Here is a 24183-nt window from a genome sequence, read left to right on the forward strand (position 1 = left end):
AATAGGGGCCACTGTGGATGGGCAGGTAGTTGTGAGTTCCCTGCATTCTGCAGAGGGCTGGACTAAATCCCTGGAGGTCCCTTCCAGTTCTATGATTCTGCTTCTTAGAATGCCATCTTTCTCCATCTCCATTTGATTCAGTCCTACAGACGCCCTTCCCCAAAATAGCAGCCCTAGCAAGGGACACAGCCCACAATTTCCCTCATCTCCCCATCCTCTGAAAGGCGTCCTTTCATTCATCTTCCAAAGGCCCAGCGGCCTCCCAGGGTGGTTTCCTGCTCCTGACGTATTTCAAAAACTACTTATTGTTTAATGCTTTTATCTTCCTCAAATCCCCTTTTTGCTTATTGTTAACTTTCCCTTGGTTTGCCAGAATCTGCGCTTCTTTCTGTTCACCTTGATCGGGGAAACATTCCTAAAAAAAGCCCCCCCCCCATCAGAGTTTTTGCCCACGCAGGTCTCCTTTGGTGCTAACTTTGGACTTGAGGCACACATTCTAACTGGGCCTCGCTGTAGCCTTAAATAGCTTCCTGAAATGGGTGTAGAGGCTGCTCTTAATTCTTCCTTTCAACTCCTCATTTCTTCTTTTGAAATATAAAGTAGCTGTTCTGGATTTGGGGGAGGGGGGCATCCATTGACGTGAATGCTGAACCTAACAGCATGGTGGTGACTTTTCCTGGCTGGCGTTAGAGCATCTACATCTTTGCACCAGATTTTGAACTCAGAACCAAGTTCAAAGTCTCTGGTTGGTGCTTTTATGGTTTTGGCTTTCCTATTCTTTCCAAATCTGAATTCCATATCAGTACTAGGATTCCAGAGTATTGGGAAATGCCCAGTGTTTTGTCAGCTTCGATATACCTGAGCCCCCCAAATACCGTATGGGAGAAAACAGTCCTGCAGATACCACAGCCCCAAGCCATGTGACTGAGCCAAAAATCGCGAGGAGCTCTGGGACCTTGTTAAGTGCACTCAAGTAGCTTTGGAATTACACTGATCCTCTGAATTAATGGCCTCCAAAGTCTGCTAGCCTTAAGAGCCTAGCTCAGGTCTCGCAAGCTGAAAACCCTCTGCTGTCTACAAAGCTTCTCTTCTCTGGGTAAAACAATCCCACCCCTGGTGGCTTTTGCTGTTCCGTGGACATGACCAGAGAATCAGCCCGGAGTATTTTTGCTGCTGTCGTTTCTCAAACAAGGGTGGGTGGGGTGGGGGATGCTGATAAAAACTCACCCGGACTTTGAATGGTAGCAGCGTTTGCTTTTTAATTCAGAAATTTAGTTTTAAATTACATTATGTAATAATATCAGTCTAGTTTACAAGTTTAATGAATGGGGGACGGCAGGGCTGAAGTTTGGACCATTTACGCAGAAATCAGAAATGAGATGAAATGAATTTTTTTATTATTAAAAAAAAAAAAGGAAAAGACAGGAAGAGGAGTTATGCGTAAGTACAAGAGAGTTAACTTAAAACCGGGGTGGGTGGGTGTCAAAAAAACGTGAAGAGAAGGGAATCCAGCTACTAAGATCCCGAGACGTACAAAGGATTTTTTCTTTTTTTTAAAAAAGCAACAAACTAAACATAATTTACAGTCTTGATCCTTCATGACCATGAGCCTGCTCTTGTTTTAGAGACTCAGTACTCACCTCCCCCTGCCCATGGAGCCCTGAGCAGATGGTGGTACGGTGAGCCGCTCAGCTTCCTCCGTCTGTTCCAGAGGAGGAAGAAAAAGAGGGGATGGGCAAACGTCACACCAAGCAGGGCCCATGAGGTCGCCGCCTAAAGGTACCGTCTTCCACTGGATGCTTTTGGATGGGGTGGGGGGATTCTGCTGCGCCAGGAACCAGAGGAAAGAGGAGGGGGGAACTAAACGGGGCCTCTTCACTCTCCCCGCCCCCTGGAGTTCTCTTTCAAACGTAGAACAGTCTTACTCTGGAAGTGCTTACGAGCAGGTCGTCGTCATAAAACTTGGTTTCTATGATAACATTTCCGCTGCAGAGGAGGAAAAGAAAGAGAGGAGATCAGAGGAAGAAAGCATGTATGGAATATGAGGAGGGTCAAGAAGAGGCCTGCTGGATCAGACCGGTGGTCCATCTAGTCCTGTCTCACACAGGGACTAACCAGTTCCTCTGAATGGCCAACAACAGAGCAGAGAGGCCGAAGCCTTTATAAAAGCATCAAAAGAGCCCTGCTGGATCAGACCAATAGAGTCCATCCAGTTCAGCCAGAGTGTTGTTAAGAGTGGCGGCTTCTAATCTGGTGAGCCGGGTTTCATTCTCCACTCCCCCACATGCAGGGTGACCTTGAGCTAGTCACAGCCCTGATAGTGCTGTTCTGACCAAGCAGCCCTGTCAGAGCTCTCTCAGCCCCACCCATCTCACAGGGTGTCTGTTGTAGGAAGACGATTGTAAGCCACTTTGAGACTCCCTTCAGGCAGTGAAAAGCGGGGTGAAAACCAACTCTTCTTCTATCTCACACAGTGGTGAACCAGTTTCTATGGAGGGCAAACAAAAGAGGGCACAGGGGCCAAGGTCTTTCCCGAATGTTGCCCTGACTCTGAGATTCAGAGAATTAATTACTTATATGGAGCAGAGTTGTTTTCTGTTGCCCCAGAGGCTCAGACCAGAAGCAAGGGCTTGAAATTAATTCAAAAGAACTTTCAGCTAAACATCCAGAAGAAGTTCCTGACAGTCAGAGCGGTTCCTCAGTGGAACAGGCTTCCTGGGGAGGTGGTGGGTTCTCCGTCTTTGGAGGTTTTTACGCAGAGGCTAGATGGCCATCGGACAGAAATGCTGATTCTGTGAACTGAGGCAGATGGTGAGTGGGTGGGCAGAAGGGATTGTGTCAGTGCTCAGCTCCTGTGGCCCTTTCTTGCATGCCCAGGGAAATGCCCATCCCCACTTTGGGGTCCTTCAGCCAGACTGGACAGGGATTCTGATTGGGGGAAGAGCATCATTTGGCTATGGAATTGGGGTCAACGTGGGTGGGCAGGTAGCTGTAAATTTCCTGCATTCTGCAGGAGGTTGGACTAGATGAGCCTGGAGGCCCCTTCCAACTCTAGGATTCTATATCCTGCCTTTCACCCTGATCAGGACTCGAGGCCGCTTACCTCATTCTCTTCTCCTCTGTGTTATCCTCATGACGACCCTGTGAGGTAGGTTAGGGCAAGAGTGTGTGATTGGCCTTAGCTCCCCAGGCCAGTTTCTGTGACATGAGTTGATATTTGAACCTGGATTTCATAGCTCATAGTCTGCTGCTTTCACCACTGCAAAGCGGCTGGCTCTCTCCCGGCTGTTTTGGTACATGAAAAGGCAGCGGGTGAGGGGACAAGAGTGCAGAACTGCAGACCCAATTGGGACCTGAGACTCGTGGCATTTTTAAATGGCTTTAAAATGGCAGCGGCGTCCTCGTGGCGACCACAAGGGTAAGGTCATGTTTTGTTTGGCCCTAAGACATTGCTAAAAGCAAGTCATTTTGTATTTCTGAAGCTGACACACTGTGCTATGGCCATGCTCCAGCAATCCAGAGCATGCCGTTTCTTTTAGCACTCTCAAAATCAGACATGCACACTCAAAGCCACCTTATGCTGAGCCAGAGCCTCTGTCCACCCAGATCCGTATTGCCAACTCAGACTGGCAGCTGCTCTCCGGGATCTTAAGCAGAATTCTCTCACGTCACCCACCACCTAGTCCTTTAAACTGGATTTTCCAGGGATTGAGGCTGCGGCCTTCTGAAATCCAGGGTAGCCAACGACTCTAGAGCATGATATGGAAAGGCAACAGTTCAAATGTCACCTATACCACAAACTCATTCAGACAGACTAGCAGATTTTCTCAGCCTGGATCCCCAGTGCAGTGTAGTGATTAAAAGCAGTGGACTCTAATCTGGAGAGCCAGGTTTGAGTCCCCACTCCTCCTCCCCATGCAGCCAGCTGGGTGACCTTGGGCCAGTCACAGTTCTCTCAGAGCTCTCTCAGCCTCACCTACCTCTCAAGGTGCCTGTTGAGGTGAGAGGAAGGAAAGGTGATTGTAAGCTGCTTCGAGACACTTCAGGGTAGAGAAAAGCAAGGTTTAAAAACCAGTACAGAGGTCAATAATATTTTTAAATGCTTTGAACATTTTCTGATGTGTAATAATCAAGGATAGATCTTGCATATTTTTAATCATCAAGTTTCCAGGCCTTCAGGCTGAACAGGCATGCACAATACATGGTGGACTCTCACACTGTGGTTGGGTTCTGAAGAGAAGCCAGGTTGGATCAGGCCAGTGGCCCTTCCAGACCAACTCTGTGTCACATAGGAGCCAAAACCTAGGGGCCAGCAGGAGTCCAAGAGTCCTCCCCTTCTTGCCCCCCCCCAGGTACCCAAAAGACAGAGCATCACTGCACCACACAGAATGTTCCATCTATAAGAACATAAGAGAAGCCATGTAGGATCAGGCCAATGGCCCATCTGGTCCGACATTCCATCTATACCAGGGGTAGTCAACTTGGCCAGGGGCTTTACACAGAGCAACTCACGTTAGGACGTTGGCGGGCATCATTTGAGACTCTGGAGCCGCCTCTATCAAGGACTGCCAGGTGTTTGTTGAGTTGGGTATCACAAAGCCAAACTCGAAGAACCATTCTGCAAAGAAAAGAACAGGGGGCGTCAGAGGAGCCCAGTCCTCCCCGCCTACTGTTAGCTCCCACCTAGCTCACGAGCGTGCTGGAAAGCCTTCCTCTTTGTTTGGGAGCCAACCGTGCTCTATAGCTCTCAGGACAGAGAGAAACTACACTCTTTAGACCTCCCAACAGCTGAAGAACAGCCAGCCAGCCAGCCAGCCAGCAGCCTGATATTCAGACAATCCTAGAGGCTGAGGCCTTCGTAAAAACATCAGAAGAATCCTACTGGATCAGACCAGTGGTCCATCCAGACCAGCATCCTGCCTCACACAGGGGCCAGCCAGTTCCTCTGAAAGGCCAAAACTTGGGCAAAGAGAACAAGGCCTTCGTAAGAACACCAGAGGAGCCCTGCTGGATCAGACCAAGGAGGGTCCATCTAGTCCAGCATCCTGTCTCACACATTAGCCAACCAGTTTCTTTGGAGGTCCAAAAACAGCATAGAGGTCAAAGCCTTCCCCTGAGGTTGCCTCCTGGTGCTGGGATTCAGAGATTGACTGCCTCTTGTTTCTTTTAGTCACCATGGCCAGTAGCAACTGATAGACCTATCTACCCTGAATCTCTCTAATCCCCTTTTAAAGCTGCTTATATCTGTGGCCTTCGCTACACCCTCTGGCAGTGAATCCCACATTTGAAACCCTCTCTGTATAAAGCTGTATTTCCTCTTGTCTATCCTGAACCTCCTGCCCATCAACTTCGTTGGATTCCCTCGAGTTCTAACATTGAGAGGAAAATGTTCTTTTTGTCATGCATTATTTTATAAGCCTTTACCCCTCCCCCAGTCATCTAAACTGAAAAAGCTGCAAACTCCCCATAGGGAAAGTGCTCTGACCCCCTCATCAAATGTGTCTTCACTGGCCGTCTTCAAGCAAAGGTTGGATACACACTTTTCTTGGATGCTTTAGGATGCTTAGGGCTGATCCTGCGTTGAGCAGGGGGTTGGACTAGATGGCTTGTGTGGCCCCTTCTAACTCTAGGATTCTATGATCATATATGAGGAACAGATCTTAGTGCTCAAACCAGGAAAAGACTTTAATGTTCCCTCCTGCCAGGCTGATCACTCGCTCCAAAAACAGGTCCACACTATTAGCCAGAGTCCATTTGAAGCTCAGTAAAAGCTGCTATTTTCCCTCTCTCCAGACTCTCAGGCTGGCCATTACCTTCTGCCACCACAGAGCACCCCTCAGCTGTACCTTCTAGACACTGTCCTTTGAAATAGACTTTCTGTTCCAGACGGAATTTCTCCATCTGTTCTGTCGAGGAGAAGTTGAGCTCCCGAGAGACCGCTTTACATTTCAAGATTTTCTTCGGGACGCGAGCTGTGGCAGGGAGGAGAGAAACAAGTTTTAATTGTTGCTCAGAAGGAGGAGAGGAGCCCTGCGATGGGATTTAAAATGAAGGCCACCAACAAGAGCAAAAAAAGGAAAGAGGAAGCCCTGCTCAGTCTTGGGAAAAGCCAGTTGCTAATTCATTCGTTGGCAGAACACTTGTTTGTTGGCCTGAGAGAGTTTCAGAGGGCAGTCCCGTCAGTCTGCAGGAGAAGACCTAGAAAACGTGGAGACCTAGATTCGAGTCCCGCAGCACCTTAAGAGGCCAGCGAGGTTTCCAGGGCAGGACAGTCAAAGCGGATCCTTGACTCTTGAAAGCTGCCTCCCCAGAAATCTTCCTGGGCTTGAAGGTGCTACTGGACTCAAATCCAGCACATTTCTTGTATATTATTTTATTTCTGATGATTCATTGAAATCAGACTTCCATCGGAATGGGGAACCCAGGTGTACATGAAGTTGCCTTTAAGATGAATGAGACTACAGGTTCAAAAAGGTCAGTATTGTCTAGGCCAGGCTTGCTCAACTCGCCTCAAGAACTTGCCTCCCTGTTTGCCTCCAGAACAGCAGTTGAACAGACAGAAGAATGACTGTGAACAACCAGGGTTTGATGACAGCCCTGGAAGGGTTTCACAAAAATATATAATTTATATATTTTTAAAATTTATCAGGTGATATGACCATATATGGTTATGTTGACCTTCCCTCCCCTTCCCAAAACGGCCAATGATGGAACTGGGTGGGTAGAAGGGGAGGGGCCACAGGTGGGCGTGTCCACAGCTCTGCTTCCCAACCACATTCTGCAGGATTTGTGCTGGTTCTGGGGTTTCTCGAAGCCTGAAGAGTGTTTCTGGGGTTTCCCAACAATAAAAAAGTTGAGAAAGGCTGGTCTAGTCTGATTTGCAGCAGCTCTCCGGGATCTCAGGCAGAGGCAGACGTCCAGAGGAACTGGTTGGCCCCTGTGTGAGACAGGAGGCTGGACTAGATGGACTATTGGTCTGACCCAGCAGGGCTCCTCTTATCTTGTTATGGCTTTCACATCACCTACTGCCAGCGACTGAATAATAAACAAATAAATATTTATTTCTATATCCTGCCCTTCCCGTGAGGCTCAGGGCGGCTAAAATACAGTCAATAACAATAACATTTAAAAACATTTTACAGTTTCCCTCAAAATATACACCAGTCGGCATGGAGGAGGGCTTCTTTAGTTGATACAATAGCCCTTGATGCTCCAATGGATGTTTTCCCATAGATGTTTCCAGCCAATGCGTGATTATTAAGTGCTATATTCCCAGCCTCAACCAAAGGCCTGGTGGAATAGCTCTCTCTTGCAGACCCTGAGAAACGGATTAAGGTCAAACATTCCAGTTGGCCGGGTCTGGGGCCAAGAATGCCGTGGCCGTGGTTGAGGCCAATCTCACCTCTTTGGGGCTGGGAACCCTGAGCAAATGTTGGTCCGCTGACCGAAATGCTCTTTAATGGGAGAGGCAGCCTGGGAGTTGTTGCCTGCCAAGCAGATACTTTGCCAGCAAGCCACAAGAGTCTGGCTGCAAAACTCAACCCCAAAAACCTAGATCCTAAGGATCAAACGTATTTGTTTTGTTTCAAAAACCGTCCCCAAGTCTAACTTTGACTGTCAGACGTCAAGGGCAAAGGAACTCATTTCCCAAGGACGTGGGACCTAGATTCAGTGTGGGAGCAAGTGTCAGGGTGGTGAGGGGGAGAGAAGGGGAATCAGCTGTACCCCTCACCCAAAATGGTCTTGGGGAGATGCTAATTGGCCCCCTGGAGGGGCTGGATGTGGACTTCACTGAACGCAAATGAAAATTCAGGCTAGGCACTGCCAGAAGCTGTTTGGTGCAAGTCAGGCTATGCCAGGCACATGTCAAAGTATGGGCTGGATCCGGTGGAAGAATTTACAAAAGGAATTAGTGGAGCAGCTCGTTCCCTGCCTTCCCGTCACAACCCCAAACCCTGTGGGGGAGCGCTCGGTGTTTTGGGGGTCTCTCTCTGTTCATGTGAGGCAATCTGAGGGCTTCAAAGGTCTGCCGGATTCACTACGTGAATCATGTGTGCATTCTTGAACCTTCCCAGGCCCCTGCAGCACAAAGAGGCTCCAGGCCTGACCAAAGTTCATACACAAGAAGCTGACTTCTACTGAATCAGACCACTGGTTGGTCAAGGTCAGTATTTCCTGCTCAGGCAGGCAGCCGCTCTCCAGAGTATCTCAGGCAGAAGTCCTTGGCAAACACTACCTGATCCTTTCGCAGGGGATGCCACGGACTGAACCTGGGACCTTCTGCATGCCAAGCGGATGCTCCTCTGCTGAACCGTAGCCCCTCCCTCCCCATGTGGAAGTGAACAGTTCAATGCATGCAAATCATGCATCAATCAATGGTGGTGGTACCAGAGGCTCTTCTAGTGCTTGTTAACAAAAAACCTCCTAGTTTGTGACTGTGTGAAGGAAAAGGAGGAGGATTTGGATTCTCTATCCCAAGCTTTCTCACCAGAGTTTTGCAAAACCCTGGGGTTTCTCGATGGCCCTAGAAGGGTTTCCTGAATGGGTGGAATTTTTTTCTCAAAGGCTGAAGAATGTTTCAGAGGTTTTTCAACAGTAAAAAAGCTGAGACAGGCTCCTCTACGCAGCTCCCCACAGAGAATCTAGGGGCAGGCAGTTAAACGCACTGCCAGCAAGAGCCCTGTGGAATAACGTAAGAGTCAATAATGGGGCAGAACTTTAAACTGCTGAAACTTATCCACTGGAATGTACCAAAAAGCACTGCCTGAGCCAAAGGAATGTTTTATAAGTTTGCCAGCTCAGTAGATATCCACGTTGTGGCACAGAGTACCTGGGAAGATCTGGAAGGGGCAGAGACCCTATGATTTCAGGAAACGGGAGAAAAGGTATGGTGTAGAAGCTATTTGGCATGCCACCCTTCCCGCTCAGCAGGGATATTATCAATTTACTCTGGTTGCCGAGTCTGTTCTATAGGCTTTAGTGAGCTCTTTCTTCTTCTTCTTCTTCTTTTTTTTCCTGAGACTTTTAGCAAATCCCTGTAAGTTGCTAAGGAGGTTATAGCCTGGCAATTTTCTGCAAAAAGGACTGGTCGGGGCGGAAAGAGCAATGAGATCTGAGGGCTAAAGTGAGTCTTGGTTTAAAAAAAAACCCTTGGAAAAAACCCCAAACACAAAAAGCCAGATTAATGGCTTGTCGGAGCGTTCCCTCCATCTGGCTTTGCATTTCCAGTCAGGGCCAGGAATGCTCTCAGGGAGGACAGCCTGAAGGCCCGCTGTGTTCAAGAGATGGGGGACATAAGGGCACCAGAAGCTAGACGGGAGAAGCCAATGGTCCCCACCACCCAGGAAGTGCGGAATGAGCTACCTGCGCTGCTCGGCTCTTCTGTGCTGGCTCCCCTGAAGTCCACCAATGTGTCTCAGCAAAAGCGGAAAAGCAGGACCTCCAGGTCTCTTAACAGTTCAGGCATCACTGAACCTGACCGGAAGAGGACTGTTCTGTGGGCAGATGGAAACACTGGGCACGGCCAAGCATGCCACAAGCAAAGAAATTTTGCTAGCGGGGGGGGGGGGGGGGCTCACTAGTCAGGGCCATTGCAACGCTCCCCCTCCTGGCCACTCGCAATCACTGCAGCCATCTCAAAAGCCCTTTTCAAGCTATATTTGCAGTGCATTATTATTAGATAAGATAAATAAGTTGCAGACTGTAATGCGAGGACACTCATTTGAAGCTTTCTCTGTTTTTTTGTTCTCCTATTATTATTAATAATAAAAAACTTTGGAGTAATGAAAAAAAAGCACTTTTCAAGCTGACTTTCCCCGAAAACGCCGTTGCTTTGCTTGATGTAGTGGTTAGGAATGCGGACTTCTAATCTGTTGAGCCGGGTTCGATTCTGCACTCCTCCACATGCAGCCAGCTGGGTGACCTTGGGCTCACCACGGCACTGATAAAGCTGTTCTGACCGAGCAGGAATATCAGGGCTCCTCAGCCTCACCCACCCCACAGGGTGTCTGTTGTGAGGGAACAGAAAGGGAAGCTGCTTTGAGACTCCTTTGGGCAGAGAAAAGCAGCATCTAATAACTAGCTGCTATTATTATTATTATTATTATTTATTATTATTATTATTATATATCAGGGCTCTCTCAGCCTCACCTACCTCACAATGTGTCTGTTGTGGGGAGAGGAAAGGGAAGGAGATTGGAAGCTGCTTTGAGACTCCTTTGGGTAGAGAAAAGTGGCACATAAGAACCAACTCCTCTTAATTTCTATTTGGAGTTTGTTTTGAAAAACTGCATCTAGTTCCTAGGCTGGCCTCACAGAGCAAAAGCCAAAGAAGAAACATTTGGTGAACCATTCACAGCTATAGCATTATAAATCGTTCCAATAAGACCATTTGAAAAAAGAGCAAGGCATTCTGTTTTTGTGAGTGACTGCTCGCTCCCTCAGATACTGAGCTGAAGAAGTGAGCAGTGACTCCCGAAAGCTCCTCCACAAATCTTCAAGGTGCTACGGGACTGTTGATCTTTTCTGCTGCTACAGACTGACAAACACGGCCACCTTTCTTGATCTATCTTCATATAAAACATGTTTCATTTCACAATCGCACTCAACTCACTTGTTTCTGAAACTAGCGTAAACAGCAGGCCTGCTGATGATGGAAGGAATGGCTCTTGTTGTTGTTGTTTTTGTTGTTGTTGTTGTTATTCTGACAAAACTTAAGCTTTCAGATACTCTTGATTCCTAGTCAACAGACCAAGTCTTTTAGCCATCCAACGGTGTACATAAGTGCACTCGTCTTGAAGAATGTAAGGAGTATCCTGCGGGATGAGATGGGGATCGGCTTGCTCCTCTGCAAGAGTCCCTGCAAGAAGCAGGTGCCTGCTGATGTGCAGTTTGCTGCTGATCTGCAATCTACTTTCTAGGGCAGGGTTCCCCAATGTGGTGTTCCCGGGCTGCTCTTGGGGTCGGATGAGCTGTTCAGAAGGCAGGCGGGGCTGTTGTAAGGCAGGGTTTGTTGCTGGCCGGCCCTCGTTCCAATGAAAGGGGTCTTCACGGTGGAGGGTCAGGAGGAACGGAAAGCACCAAGACTTTTTTTCGGTCAGCGGTGTAGTTCCATCCCCCCGTCAGTCTCCCTTCCACCTCAAAGGTGTGGTCAATTTACGGTCCTTCAGACCAAAGTTCGAATAACCAACGTACAAATGACTGAATACAAAAAGAAACGTCTGAGTACAAAAGGGGTGTTTAAAAACAAAAATCTGAAACACGTCATGATTAAAACTCATCATTGAAACAGCACTGGCTACATATCGAGCCAGGATGTTATTCGATTAAAGAGGAAGCTTTCTGTCTGGCATAAATACCATGCAACCCAATGGCAGCTGCACAAGATTTTGCAGTGCGTAAAGGTATTTGACAGATTTCATCCATGAGGAGGGAGTCTCCTTTGAAAGGAGATGTTTGACGTTGGTCTAAAATTGACTGGATTAAGCTGGTTCTTATAACATTGTAGATGGGACAGTGTAGCAAAATGGCCACAAGCACAGGGACAGAATCTCTGTGAAAAAGGGGAACTTTCTGTAGCAGCCTTCCAGGACAGCTGTGGGCAGCGATGAACTTCTCACCTGAGAGGGAAGCGTTCCATTTGGCTCCCCGCCCTGTGGCAGCCGTCTGGAGTTTGGCAGCATGTCCTGTGGCTGCCCCTTTTGAGGTGGCATCCTCCAATACCCATCCCCCAAATCCCAGGGGTGGCCAAAGCAGCCTTTCTCAGCTAGAGATCATGCAGACTATGGTTGGAAAGCAGAGCTGTGGACACGCCCACCTGGGGCCCCTCCCCTTCCCACCTCCTCCAGGCCCATCATTGGCCATTTTGGAAGGGGAGGCAGGTCGACATTACCATATATGATCATATCATCTGATAAATGTTTAGTAAATTAAACAATATGTATTAAACATTAATTAACTTCTGACCCCAGGGTTTTATGAAACCTTGGCTGAGATAGCCTGTCCTACAATGAAGAAGAAAAGTTGGTTCTTATATGCCACTTTTCTCTCCCCGAAGGAGTCTCAAAATGGCTTCCAATCGCCTTCCCTTCCTCTCCCCACAACAGACACCCTGTGAGGTGAGTGAGGCTGAGAGAGGCCTGAGATTCTTGCTCAGTCAGAGCAGTTTTCTCAGTGCCGTGGCGAGCCCAAGGTCACCCAGCTGGCTGCAGGTGGGGGAGCGCAGATTCAAACCCGGCTCGCCAGATTAGAAGTCCGCACTCCTAACCACTCCACCAAGCTGGCCCTCACTGTGGAAATTTAGACTGTAAGCTCACTAGAGATGGAGAATATCCTTTTTGCCTATGCTGGAGTGTTATGTACACAGAAGGTGCGATCCCGACAAACCACAATCTAGCACATATCAGGAAGTTCTGAATAAGGCTGGTTGTTCAGGTCAGACCCTCCCATACAGCCTCTCATCACAGAGCAAAAGCCCGGAAATACCTTCATGTTCTACTCCAGGGACGGAGAGATCTTCTGTTCCTTGCCAGAGAATCTTCCCTGTTTCCGCATCCCGGAGATTCATCCAATTTCTGTTTGCGAAGCAGTTAAGGAAAGGAGATGGAACCACTTCTCTCTACCCGCCATAGTCCTTCTCCCAACCCGCTCCGATCCTGTCAATCACATAACTTTTGGAAACAGCTGAAAATCTCAGCAGAGCACTGACATAGCCTCAGGGTAAACCCCACAGCGGTATTCTACACTCTCACAATGTTATTTTTTCTGCGGGAATTCAACAGACTAAGATCTTCCGCGTTACCTGTTGGATTGTTCACTTTACCCAGCTCCTAGGAGAATATTTTAAAATAAAATAATGCCAGGCGCATTAGCTTCAGCTCATGACAAACTAAGATGTTTGCTTCCTTATACGGATCCTTATGTGTCCCAAAGGGCTGCTACCTTTGCATTGGCCAGAAAGATCTGTGCCGGCCCTTTGGCAAATACTGTGCCGAGTGTAAACACCTGATGTGTACAGTGTACATCTAAAATGAGTTTTATTTTGGTTTAGATTATCATTGTGATACCATAAGCTTTGTGATTGCTGTGGACCCATTTATCGGACTGTGTATTTGAACTTGCAGTGGTCTATGGCTGTGGTCAATAAGGTTTTACCTGTTAAGGGTGGTATTCTACCCTCACGTACTATGGGTGATTTTGCCTTTTAGAGGGCACCTCTACAGGTGCTGACCAAGGTAGTGTGGGAAGTGCTGTCAATCTGCAGGCGATCTACGGGGGCCCAGTAGGGTTTTCAGGACTGGAGATGTTCAGAGGCCATTGGCCTGCCTCTGCATCACAACCCTGGCTTTTCTTAGAGGCCTCCCATCCAAGTCCAACCCAGGGCTGGCCCTGCTTAGCTTCCAGACATGGTGAAATTGGGCTAGCCAGAGGCATTCGAGGCAGGGCCAGATCAAAGGAGGCACTGAAGCCTGAAGAGGCTAGTAATGCTTCTTCACACACACACACACACACACACACACACACCTTCATCAAGAGAAAAAGTTACAGGTGGGGCTTCTTTGTATCAGGAAAAACAACCTCCTAATGAGGCGGTTTGCTGGCCCATCTAAGGTCAGCAATGTCTACAGACTTCCAGAGTTTTGGGCGCAGAAAAGTCTTTCCCGTCACCTCCTCAAGTGGATGGGCTGTGGCTCAGTGGTGGCACATCTGCTTGGCATGCAGAAGGTCCCAGGTTCAGTTCCCAGCTTCTCCAGTTAAAAGCAGCAGGCAGGAGGGGGTGGGAGAAACCTCACCCTGAGGACCTGGAAAGCTGCTGCCGGCCTGAGTAAACAGCACCGGCCTTGATGGACCATTGCTCTGATTCAGCATAATGTCGCTTCATGTGCCAGAAGGATGCAATAAAAGCAAAGGGTTGGGAGCTGTGGCTCTGTGGAAGAGCCTATCCTTTGCATGCAGAAAGTCCCAGATTCGATGGTCCAATCCAGTTAAGAACATAAGCAAAGCCATGCTGAATCAGGCCAAGGGCCCCTCCAGCCCAACATTCAGTGTCACACCGTGGCCAAAACCCAGGGGCCATCAGGAGGTCCAGCAGCAGGGCCAGAATACCAGAAGCCCTCCCACTGGTGCCCTCCAAGTCCTCCCGGCTCTGAGATCTGAATGTGGAGGTTCCCTTCAGCCGCAAAGGCTGCTAGCCACTGATCGACTTATCCTCCATGAATCTTTCTAACGCCCTTTGAAAGTGCTTTCATTCCTGAGGCCCTCACAGCGTCCTCTGGCAGCGAATGGAATATAAATAAAGACAACTGCGGAACCCAATAATTATTAACGCCATTTATATCACTCTTGCTCGTTCTAAAGGCCAGCGATTTATCTGAATAGAAAATGCCATCAAGCTGCAAAATGCAACTAATCGCACAGTGGGAGGAGAGCATGTGCAGCTGACAGGTGCGCCACTAAATTGCGGCTGAGGCAAGCAGATGGTGCAGCAGACTGGGAGGCAGGCAAAGTGTGCTAGAACAACAAGGTCTTTGGCATGGCACCTAAAGGCCAACAGCAAGGCTTTCGGGTGAACTTCATGGGGAAGGGGGTTCCAAAAGTAATGCCACGTGGACATAGCTTGTTTCAACTAGAAGGTGCAAGAATCCTAGAATTGGAAGGGGCCTCTGGGGTCATCTAGTCCAACCCCTTGCAGAATGAAGGAAATTCACAACTATCTGCCCACCCACAGTGACCCCTATTCCATGCCCAAAAGAACAGAGTCTCTGGCCAGTCTGGCCTGCAGGAAATTTGTCTCCTGGCCCCAAAGGAGCAATTGGCGTTTCCCTGGACATGCAGGTAAGGGTCACAAGAGGTTTACATAGAACACTATAACAATCTGTCAGGTAACAATCATAACACGAACAACAACACTGACATATCCCTGGGGAGAGCAAACTGTTCAGCCATGGAAGGGGAGTCTGAGGGGGGGGGGGAACCAGCAGATGTTCCGCCTCAAGCGAATGCCTGGTGGAGGAGCTTCGTTTTGCAGTCCCTGCGGAATTGTAGAAGTTCGGGCAAGGCTGGGGGAGCTCATTCCACCAGGTGGAGGCCAGGACTGAGAAGGCTCTGAAACCCTGGTTGAGAGACCCCGACATAATGGGATCCTAGTACGATAAGCTATGCGCAATCGTGTAGACCACAATCCCCACAATCTATCCGGGTGACTTTGTGAATAATTTTGGACAGGGTAACCCTAATGTCTGACCCTCATAACCCTCTGGAATTGTTCCGTTTGGTGCTTTCCCCACCTCTTCAGACAGGCCGTTCCACAAGCCGGAAGCTGCAACGGGGAATGTGCATGTAAATGCAGCTGTTGATTTTTGCCCCTTTGCCGCCTGGCAGCTGCAGAATTCCCTGCTGACCTGAACCAAGTTGTGATGGTGATGCATGGGGAGGAGAGGAAGTCCTAGGAAATTGGGCCACCCAGAAATCTCAATGGGGGTTTAAGATGGCGCCTTATGCCAGGTCAGATTAGTGCGGTCAATAGGGCGTAGTGGTCAGAGCACTGGACAACGACCAGAGGCCTGGCTTCCAAGCCATAAGCGATGTGGGGGCCAGCCAGCCTCTCCCAGCCAAAGCTATCTTGCAAGCCTGTTGTGAGGGTAAAGTCTTTTGAAAACAGAGACAGCAAGTTCCGTCAGTGGCTATCGGCCTAGATGACTGAACAGAACCTCCACATTCAAAGGCAGCAACCCCCTGAATTCAAAGGCAGCAACCCAGGAGGCAGCATCAGGGGAAGGCCTCAGCCTCTCTGCCCTGTTGCTGGACCTCCAGAGGGGCCGGTCAGCCACTGTGTTAGACAGGAGGCTGGGCTAGGTTTGATCCAGCAGGGCTCTTCTGGTGTTCTTACCTGACAACACACAGGATTCCTTCTTAAGGGCTCTCTGGCATATATAAATGATCAGAGGCATTTGGAGAAGGGAGACAGAGAAAGGATCTCGGAACTGCAGACACAGCAGCTGCCTGAAGCAGATCTAGTTAGCAGCTTAACCATCCCGGATAAAAAGACTCTGGTGCTAAGATGTGCCTGATAATGCAGCAACCGGAGAGGCTGGCCTGAGACCCACATGCGCGGTTACTTCCTCACGTGTTTAATTGGCTTAACCCTTCTGCTATTTGAGGGGGAAAAAGGCAGGACCAAAATAGAAAGGGTCTTATCTGCAGAAGAGCAGCCTGCAGGCCAAAATGCAACAGGGCACGGAGGAGCCGTGCTCATGGGAATTGTAGTCCTGGGACATCTGGGGAGCCACCGTTGGGCCACTCCTGCTTACAGCTTCATGCTGTGAAGACATTTTCCCAGCCCTGACGAGAAACCATTGACAAAAGTATCAAATTACGAGAGAAGTCCATGACTCCAGCCAGAACATTATCCCAGCACAGAACCTATCAAGTTACAGGAGGGAATCAAAACCACTCCACACACGTTAACTGCACCTTGATTGCCTTTTCCCCACTGCAGGCCAAAATGAAGGCGCAACAAAGCCTGTGTCTCCCACCACAGCGCCACTGAATGCTCTCGCCTGAGGGAGGCATCTACTGCTGTGCCACATCAAGAGACTTTTTGGGCCCCCAATTTCTAAACCCAGGGAAGGGCATTTGTTCTGCACAATGCCTCTCGATTGCTGCAAGGCACCCAGGTGTTACGGAACGGAAACATTCGGTAGAAAAGGAAGGAAGTTCAGTTGCATCTTTAAAAAAAATGCAAAAAAACCCGTAGCAGGAAATGAGCTCTCAAAGCTGCCACAAATTTTATTCGTCTTTAAGGAAGGCTTTTGTGAAACCCTGGGGTTTCCTGATGGCCCTGGAAGGGGTTTCCTGAATGGATGGGGGTTAATTTTTAATTTAAAAAAATATGTTAAACATTTATTGGCTGATATGATCATATATGGTCATGTCAACCTGCCCTTCCCTCCCAATATGGACAATGCTGGGCCTGGAGGGGGTGGGAAGGGGAGGGCCCCCAGGTGGGCATGGGCATAGCTCTGCTTCCCAACCATGTTCTACTGCAGCCTTTTTCAGCCTTTTGACTGTGGAGGAACCCTTGGAATAAATTTTCAGGCTTCAAGGACCCACGGAAGTGATGTCACCTGGCCATGCCTCCCTGCCATGTCCCCCAAAGTGACAACCACATGTGCCCTTTGACCTCCTTTTGCTCTCTCCCATCTACTGCTACAGTGGCTCTGCCTCAGGAAGATGAGAAAGAAAAGATGAGAAGACAACTGACTCCTCCCCCTCGATCGTACTCCCATGGTCTAGCCACTGAGCCCTCCAGGTAAAGGTGGCCAGTGGCCTAGTTTGTGGCCAAGTCCACTAAAGCAGGAGGGGGAAAGCCATGGATTCCCTCTGGGGTTCCTGCAGACCCCTAGGGGTCCGTGGACCCCTGGTTGGGAATCCCTGTTCTACACGGTCGTGCCACTGCTGGGGTTTCTCAAAGCCTGAAGAATAGTTCAGGGGTTTCTCAGCAGTGAAAGAGTTGAGAAAGTTTCTGTTAAAGTATGACTGGACTCTTGCTCTTCTCTGCGGGTTACGGACAAATTAATACGGTGTCCCATCTAGGAGCATTCCAGAATTGTGTAAAATGCTCTGGCTTGAAATATCCAGGAGGCTGGGAAATGCCATTCACTGGCTTCCACCAACAGCACTAGGAGAGAAAGGATGAAAGGAAACCGGGGGTAAGCCCAAAACCATCGTCAGCATTGTGTTTTTTTTAATTATTGACCTCTCCCCTCACAGAGCAGGAATGATTTATTGGCATGTTAACGGATTAGGACCGCCAAAAGCTTCAAGGCAGAATTGTGCCCTTCAAGGTGCCCAACCCTTATTCCTAGAGCACAGGCTTTCTCAACCAATGTTTTGTTAAACCCTGAGCACAGATTTCCCCTTACCAGAGCCCAGCGTTCTGCCCATTACACCACACCTGCCCAAGTTACTCTGTGCAGGAGACCCAGGATGCACAAAAGAGCCAGTGGTTAGACTAGGGTCTGGGAGTCAGGTTCGAATCCCCATTCTGACACAGATGATGGCTGGGTGACCTTGGACCTGTCACGTGGGTCTAAAGTGGAGGGGTCCCCCAGAAAGCCAGCATGGTGAAGTGGTTAGAGTAGACTTTTTCAGACTTTTGACCATTGAGAAACCCCAGAAACATTCTTCAGGCTTCGAGAAACCCCAGAAGTGGCACGATGGTGCAGAAGATGGTTGGGAAGCACAGCTGTGGACATGCCCATGCAGGGCCCCTCCCCTTCTTACTTCCTACAATGGCCATTTTGGAAAGAGGGAGTGCGTCAAAATATATGGTCATATCGCCTGATAAACTCATTTTTTAAATATATAAAAAATTAATTATCTCCCACCCATTTGGGAAACCCTTTCAGGGCTGTGAAGAAACCTCAAGGTTTCATGAAATCCTGATTGGGAATCCTTTGGTTAGAGTGTCAGCCTGGAATCTGAGGGATTCAAGTTTGAATCATCACTCTGCCATGGACCTTGGACCAGTCACTCTCTTGCGGACTGACCTACCTCACAAGGTTGTTGTGAGGATAACAACTGCATTGGGAGCAAGAAGATCTCACAACATACATAACCGGTGCCAGAGCTATGCGGTGTGGTGCTTAAAGAGCAGCAGACTCTAGTCAGAACAGAGTTTGATTCTCCACTCCTCCCCCACATGCAGCCAGCTGGGTGACCTTGGGCTAGTCACAGTCCTGTTTGAGTTGTTTTCACAGAACAGTTCTCTCAGAGCTCTCTCGGCCCCACCTACCTCACAGGGTGCCTGTTTGGGGGAGATGAAGGGAAGGTGTTTGTAAGCTGCCTTGAGATTTCTTCAGGTAGTGAAAAGCATGATATAAAAAAAAAGCTCTTGTCTTCTAGCCACTTGCCAAATCCCCTTCAGCTTCTAAAAACAACTATCCATGGACTCAGAAGACGACAGTCGATTTAGAGGAACAAGACCAGGGACCTTTGAGACCTTAGAGGAACAAGACCGGGGACCTATGAGAGCCAGTTTGGTGTAGTGGTTAGGCGTGTGGACTTCTGATCTGGCATGCCAGGTTCGATTCTGCACTCCCCCACATGCAACCAGCTGGGTGACCTTGGGCTCGCCACGGCACTGATAAAACTGTTCTGACCGAGCAGGAATATCAGGGCTCTCTCAGTCTCACTCACCCCACAGGGTGTCTGTGGTGGGGAGAGGAATGGGAAGGCGACTGTAAGCCGCTTTGAGCCTCCTTCGGGTAGGGAAAAGCGGCATATAAGAACCAACTCTTCTTCTTCTTCTTCTTTGGGCACGGGAACTGTGGTTCTTCGGGCGTTGGCTGGAATACATGAATGCGTGCCCAAATGCTCAGCCAGATGTCACAGCTCCAGCCATTCAATCTTAAGGCTGCTGTCCGCACCCAGGCACCAGTTAACAAGGCCTGGGATCTATCCAGGTCTGTTCAAGGGAAGGAAATGATAACATCAGAAGGGTAGAAAGGACTTCCAGGCCTTGGTGCCAATCTTGACTTTTCATGATTTTCTCTCCCATCAGATTTCTAGAGACCAGCCCAAGGCAGGCGGAACCATGAAACTGCCTTCTGCGGAATCAGGCCCTTGGCCCATCCAAGTCAGCATTGCTACTCAGGCTGGCAGCGGCTCTCCTGGGTCTCCGGCAGAGAAAGGTCTTTCCCATCACCCACTAGCAGATCTTTTAACTGGAGATGCTGGGGACTGAACTGGGGGCTTCTGCAGGCCGGGCAGAAGCTCTACCACTGAGCCACACCAAAAAGACCCGCGGATCTGAAGGAGCCCTCCCAAGACCTGGCTTCCAGAGCGGCTCTTGCCTCCAGATCAACCTAGTCAGCATTACGCCTCTCCTTGCAGTTTCCAGAACCGCTGCCCAAGTAATTTTTCCTACCGTGGCGCAAGAATGCTTCCCGCTAACAAGCCAGCGTGCCTGCTCTGAGCCAAGCTCAACGTTTCCTTTCTGCAGAGCCAGCATCCCCCCCCCCCCAAACCACATTTGAAAGCATTTCAGAACTGCAGCATTTCAGGCACCAAAGGGCAAAACCAGACAATGGCAGAAGCCAGGAATTGAAGAGGATCACCCCCCAAAGAGAGAGACAGAGACAGAGAAAGACAGAGAGAGAGAGAGAGAGAGAGAGAGAGAGAGAGAGAGAGAGAGAGAGAGAGAGAGAGAGAGAGAGAGATCTCCTACTGGAGATTTTAACAGATTTTAAGAAATTAAATCAATTGCATTTCATTAATATTCGAAGCCACTTTAGGTACAGGATACAATTCTCAGAAAACAGGAATGGTTTGATGTTGTCTTAAACCATGAGGAAAGGTATAAATGTCTTAATTATTGAATCACAGAATCCTAGAGTGGCAAGGGGCCAAACAGGACATCTAGTCCCACCGCCCGCAGGATCAGCCTAGAGCATCCAGGAAAAATATCTGTCCCAAGACTGCCAATGCAGGGGAACTCACCACCTTCTTAGGCAGCCCATTCCAATCCTGAAGTACTCACTGTGGAAGCTTTTTTCCTGATATCTAGCCAGTATCATTCTAAAGGGAAAGGTAAAGGTATCCCCTGTGCAAGCACCAGGTCATGTCTGACCCTTGGGGTGACACCCTCTAGCGTTTTCTTGGCAGACTCAATACGGGGTGGTTTGCCAGTGCCTTCCCCAGTCATTACCGTTTACCCCCCCAGCGAGAGCAAGCTGGGTACTCATTTTACCGACCTCGAAAGGATGGAAGGCTGAGTCGACCTTGAGCCGGCTGCTGGGATCAAACTCCCAGCCTCATGGGCAGACCTTCAGACAGCATGTCAGCTGCCGTACCACAAGAGGCTCTACATGTAGTTTAAACCCATTACTGCCGGTCCTCTCCTCTGCTGCCAGCAAGAACCTTTCCCTGCCCTCCTCTAAGTGGCAACCTTTCAAATACAAAGACAGCAATCATGACCCCCTCGGCCATCTCTTCTCCAGGCTGAACAAGTCCCTCAGCCTTTCGGCCATCTCTTCTCCAGGCTGAACAAGTCCCTCAGCCTTTCCTGTACGGGCCCTTCTAGCTCTGTGATTCTATTTTCCATCTGTCACAGGGATGTGAGCATTGTGCTTTTCAGGGAGATGTGACGGAGCTCTTTGTACTCTCCCCAGCTGCGACTTTGTCAGATGCAACAAGTGTGATTCTGGTTGGGCGGAAAAACGTGCATGGGTGTGGTGGGAAAAGAGTGGTGGGAAAAGAGTGGTGGGCAACGGCACTAAAACAGAACACCATGGACATGCCGAGCCGCCTTATGCGGAACACGACCTTCCGTCCACTGCATATTGTCTACTCAGACTGAGAGCAGCTCTCCATGGTCTCTCCCAGCACCCTCCCTACCTGATCTTTGCAGGATCGAACCTGAGGTCATCTACATGCCAGCCAGATGCTCTGTCACAGTGTCCTAGAAGCCGCTGCTCAGCAGCACACAAGCACTGTGACTCATTCACAACAGAAGGAACTGGCAACGGGATTACCTTTCGAGGAATCTTCTGATAATTTGAACTGCTGCAACGCTTTTTTAAAAACCTCAAGCCTGAGTTAACAAAATTAGTCTTGCCAATGGCCTTAGCTGCCACAGCTCTGCAAAAGTAACAGGTCAACGAGTCACCTTGCTCACCTGCACAGAGATGGGTTCTCCGAGCCAGCTGCTATTTCTTATAGTTTGCTGCTTCTGCCTTCAATGTTGCCAGTTTTCTCCTCTGATCCCATCTGCACGCATCGCTCTCTTGCTCTCTGTCTGCCAACTAAGCACTTGGTGCACCCAGCGGACTGGATCCTCATCCGTCAGAGCAAGTACAACAAAGAACAGTTTGTCTAAGTCGTCCCTTGCTGTTTTTTCAAAAGCAAAATGGGTTTTCCGGACTCCAGCAGGGCTTACCTAGCTTGAGTTGTCTCTCTAGACTAGCATTTTCAGTATGGTGGCCCGCAAGTCCAAATTTACTTAGCATGGTGACCCACCCAAGGCTGGCCCAAAGTTCTGGGGGCCTTAGACAAACAATCTAGCTCAACATTCAGTTTTCTACAATAGCTAACCAAATGTTTTTGAGAGGCCAACAAACATGACACAAAGGGGTGAAGCTGCTGACAACCATCAACTCTCAGCAGGTAGCATTCTGATATGCACAGCCTTTCCAGCCTCTGACCATCCTCTCCTCTGTTACTGCCTCCAATCCCCCCTGAGATTCTACCTCTAGTGACCCTCTAATGCAGCATTTGCTGGCAGGGGCTCATGGGAATTGTAGTCCATAGACATCTGGAGGGCCGCAGTTTGACTATCCCTTCTCTAATGTATGAGATGGAAGCCACTGCTTCCAGGATTGGACCTTGGCTTCCAGGGTATGAAAGAGAACCATGGAAACAGGTGGGGCAGCCATTAGGGTGGGCTGGCCCACAACCCGCTTGCAAGAGACTTTGGGACTCACTTTTTGGGTCCCGGCCCACAGGTTGGGAGACTCTGCTCTGGATAGGGATGCCAGCCCAAAGGAGGGACCTGGGGACCTCCCCAAAATACAGAGATCAGTTCCCCTGGAGAAAACAATTGTAATTTTTTAGCTTTACTCTGCCCTTCCCTGATTGGCTCACAGTGGCTGAGAGCAACTTAAAAACAGTCATATCCATAAGCATTAAAACATTAAGGTCATGAAAGAGGAAAAATAGAAACCATCTCTAAACATAGGAAGGCATTGAGTCATGAATGAGGGGTAACCAAAAAGTCTAGCATAGCAACAGTTCTTTTGCTGTAGATCCGGGGTGGCAAACCTGTGACTCTCCCGATGTCCATGGACTACAATTCCCATGAGCCCCTGTCATCGGGAGAGCCACAGTTTGACCACTCCTGCTGTAGAGAGACAGCAACCGAAGACCACTGCCCCATCCCTCCACGAGGGGGGGGCACAGACATCTCTTCGTACAAAAAATTTGGAGGATTTCATGGGGCTGCAGCAAAATGGATGTTTTAGTGTACCCTATGACATTACAAGCCATGGAGTGTCCTCTGCAGGCTCCACCCTAAACCTCCAGGAGTTTCCCAGCCTGGATCTGGCAACCATACCACCTGCAACCCTAGTTTCAGACCATCCTCTAATTAACAGAGAACTCTCCCATCCCCCAACCCCAAGAGTGCTGTTTTTTTCATTCCAGCCATCGCTGGGGGCACAAGGGCCTAAACCAGGACGAAATCTCTATTGAGGCGCCAGTGCTCTTAAATGCCAAAGCAAACATTCAACCCCCCTCTGCAGCGGCACACCTGGGAGGGAAAGCCGGTCTCACCTGGGAGGGCTGCTTGCTTCACGAACGGTGGCTCACTGGTACCATGGCAATAGGCACCAGAGAGGGACCCAGGCTATTAAAAAATATCTATCTAGATAAACATGGGCCAAAGGGCCGCCTTTCCAAATAGACACTGGCTTTCTGCAGTGAGGAATATTTATTGAAGAGGAAGAAGAGTTTTTCACTACCTGAAGGAGTCTCAAAGCAACTTCCAGTCGCCTTCTCTTCCTCTTCTCTCCCCACAACTCTATTATTCTAGCAAGTCATTATTTGATTGTGACAAACATCTTCATTGTGCTGCATATTCGTTGAATATCTTCATGATGTTATTTACTACTTTACTGCTAATTTACTCTCTCCTTATAGTTGCCGTCTGATGATTCTTAATTCACTATCTGAGGAAGTGTGCATGCACATGAAAGCTCACTCCTAGGATAAAACTTAGTTGGTCTTAACAGGGCCACTGGACACAAATATTGTTCTCCCCGCAACAGACACCCTGTGAGGTAGGAGGGGCTGAGAGAGTTCTGACAGAACTGCTTTTTTAGAACAGCTCTAACAGGACGGGCTAGCCCAAGGTCACCCAGCTGAAGAAGAAGAGCTAGTTCTTATATGTCGCTTTTCTCTACCCAAAGGAATCTCAAAGCGACTTCCATTCACCTTCCCTTTCCTCTCCCCACAATAGACACCCTGTGAGGGAGGTGAGGCTAAGAGAGCCCTAATATTCCCGCTCGGTTAGAACAGCTTTATCAATGCTGGGGCTGGCTGCATGTGGGGCAGTGTAGAATCAAACCCAGCTCACCAGATTAGAAGTCCGCACTCCTAACCACTACACCAGCTTGCTACATGTGAAGG

General features: G+C 49.0%; 1 protein-coding gene across 1 annotated transcript in view; it reads right to left on the reverse strand.

Annotated features, from left to right (window-relative positions):
* Window positions 1-1405: 1405 nt before the first annotated feature.
* Window positions 1406-24183, reverse strand: part of PDE6D (phosphodiesterase 6D) — a 33079-nt gene continuing 10301 nt past the window's right edge. Inside the window, exons 2-5 of the mRNA XM_077348092.1 lie at window positions 12484-12572; window positions 5847-5972; window positions 4513-4618; window positions 1406-1986 (exon numbers count right to left, since the gene is read on the reverse strand). Of these exons, the coding sequence (XP_077204207.1) occupies window positions 1905-1986; window positions 4513-4618; window positions 5847-5972; window positions 12484-12572 (403 nt within the window). The 3' untranslated portion in view covers window positions 1406-1904. The remainder of the gene's footprint in view (window positions 1987-4512; window positions 4619-5846; window positions 5973-12483; window positions 12573-24183) is intronic.

The sequence above is a fragment of the Paroedura picta genome, chromosome 8, assembly GCF_049243985.1.
Source record: "Paroedura picta isolate Pp20150507F chromosome 8, Ppicta_v3.0, whole genome shotgun sequence".
NCBI classification, from domain to species: Eukaryota; Metazoa; Chordata; class Lepidosauria; order Squamata; family Gekkonidae; genus Paroedura; species Paroedura picta.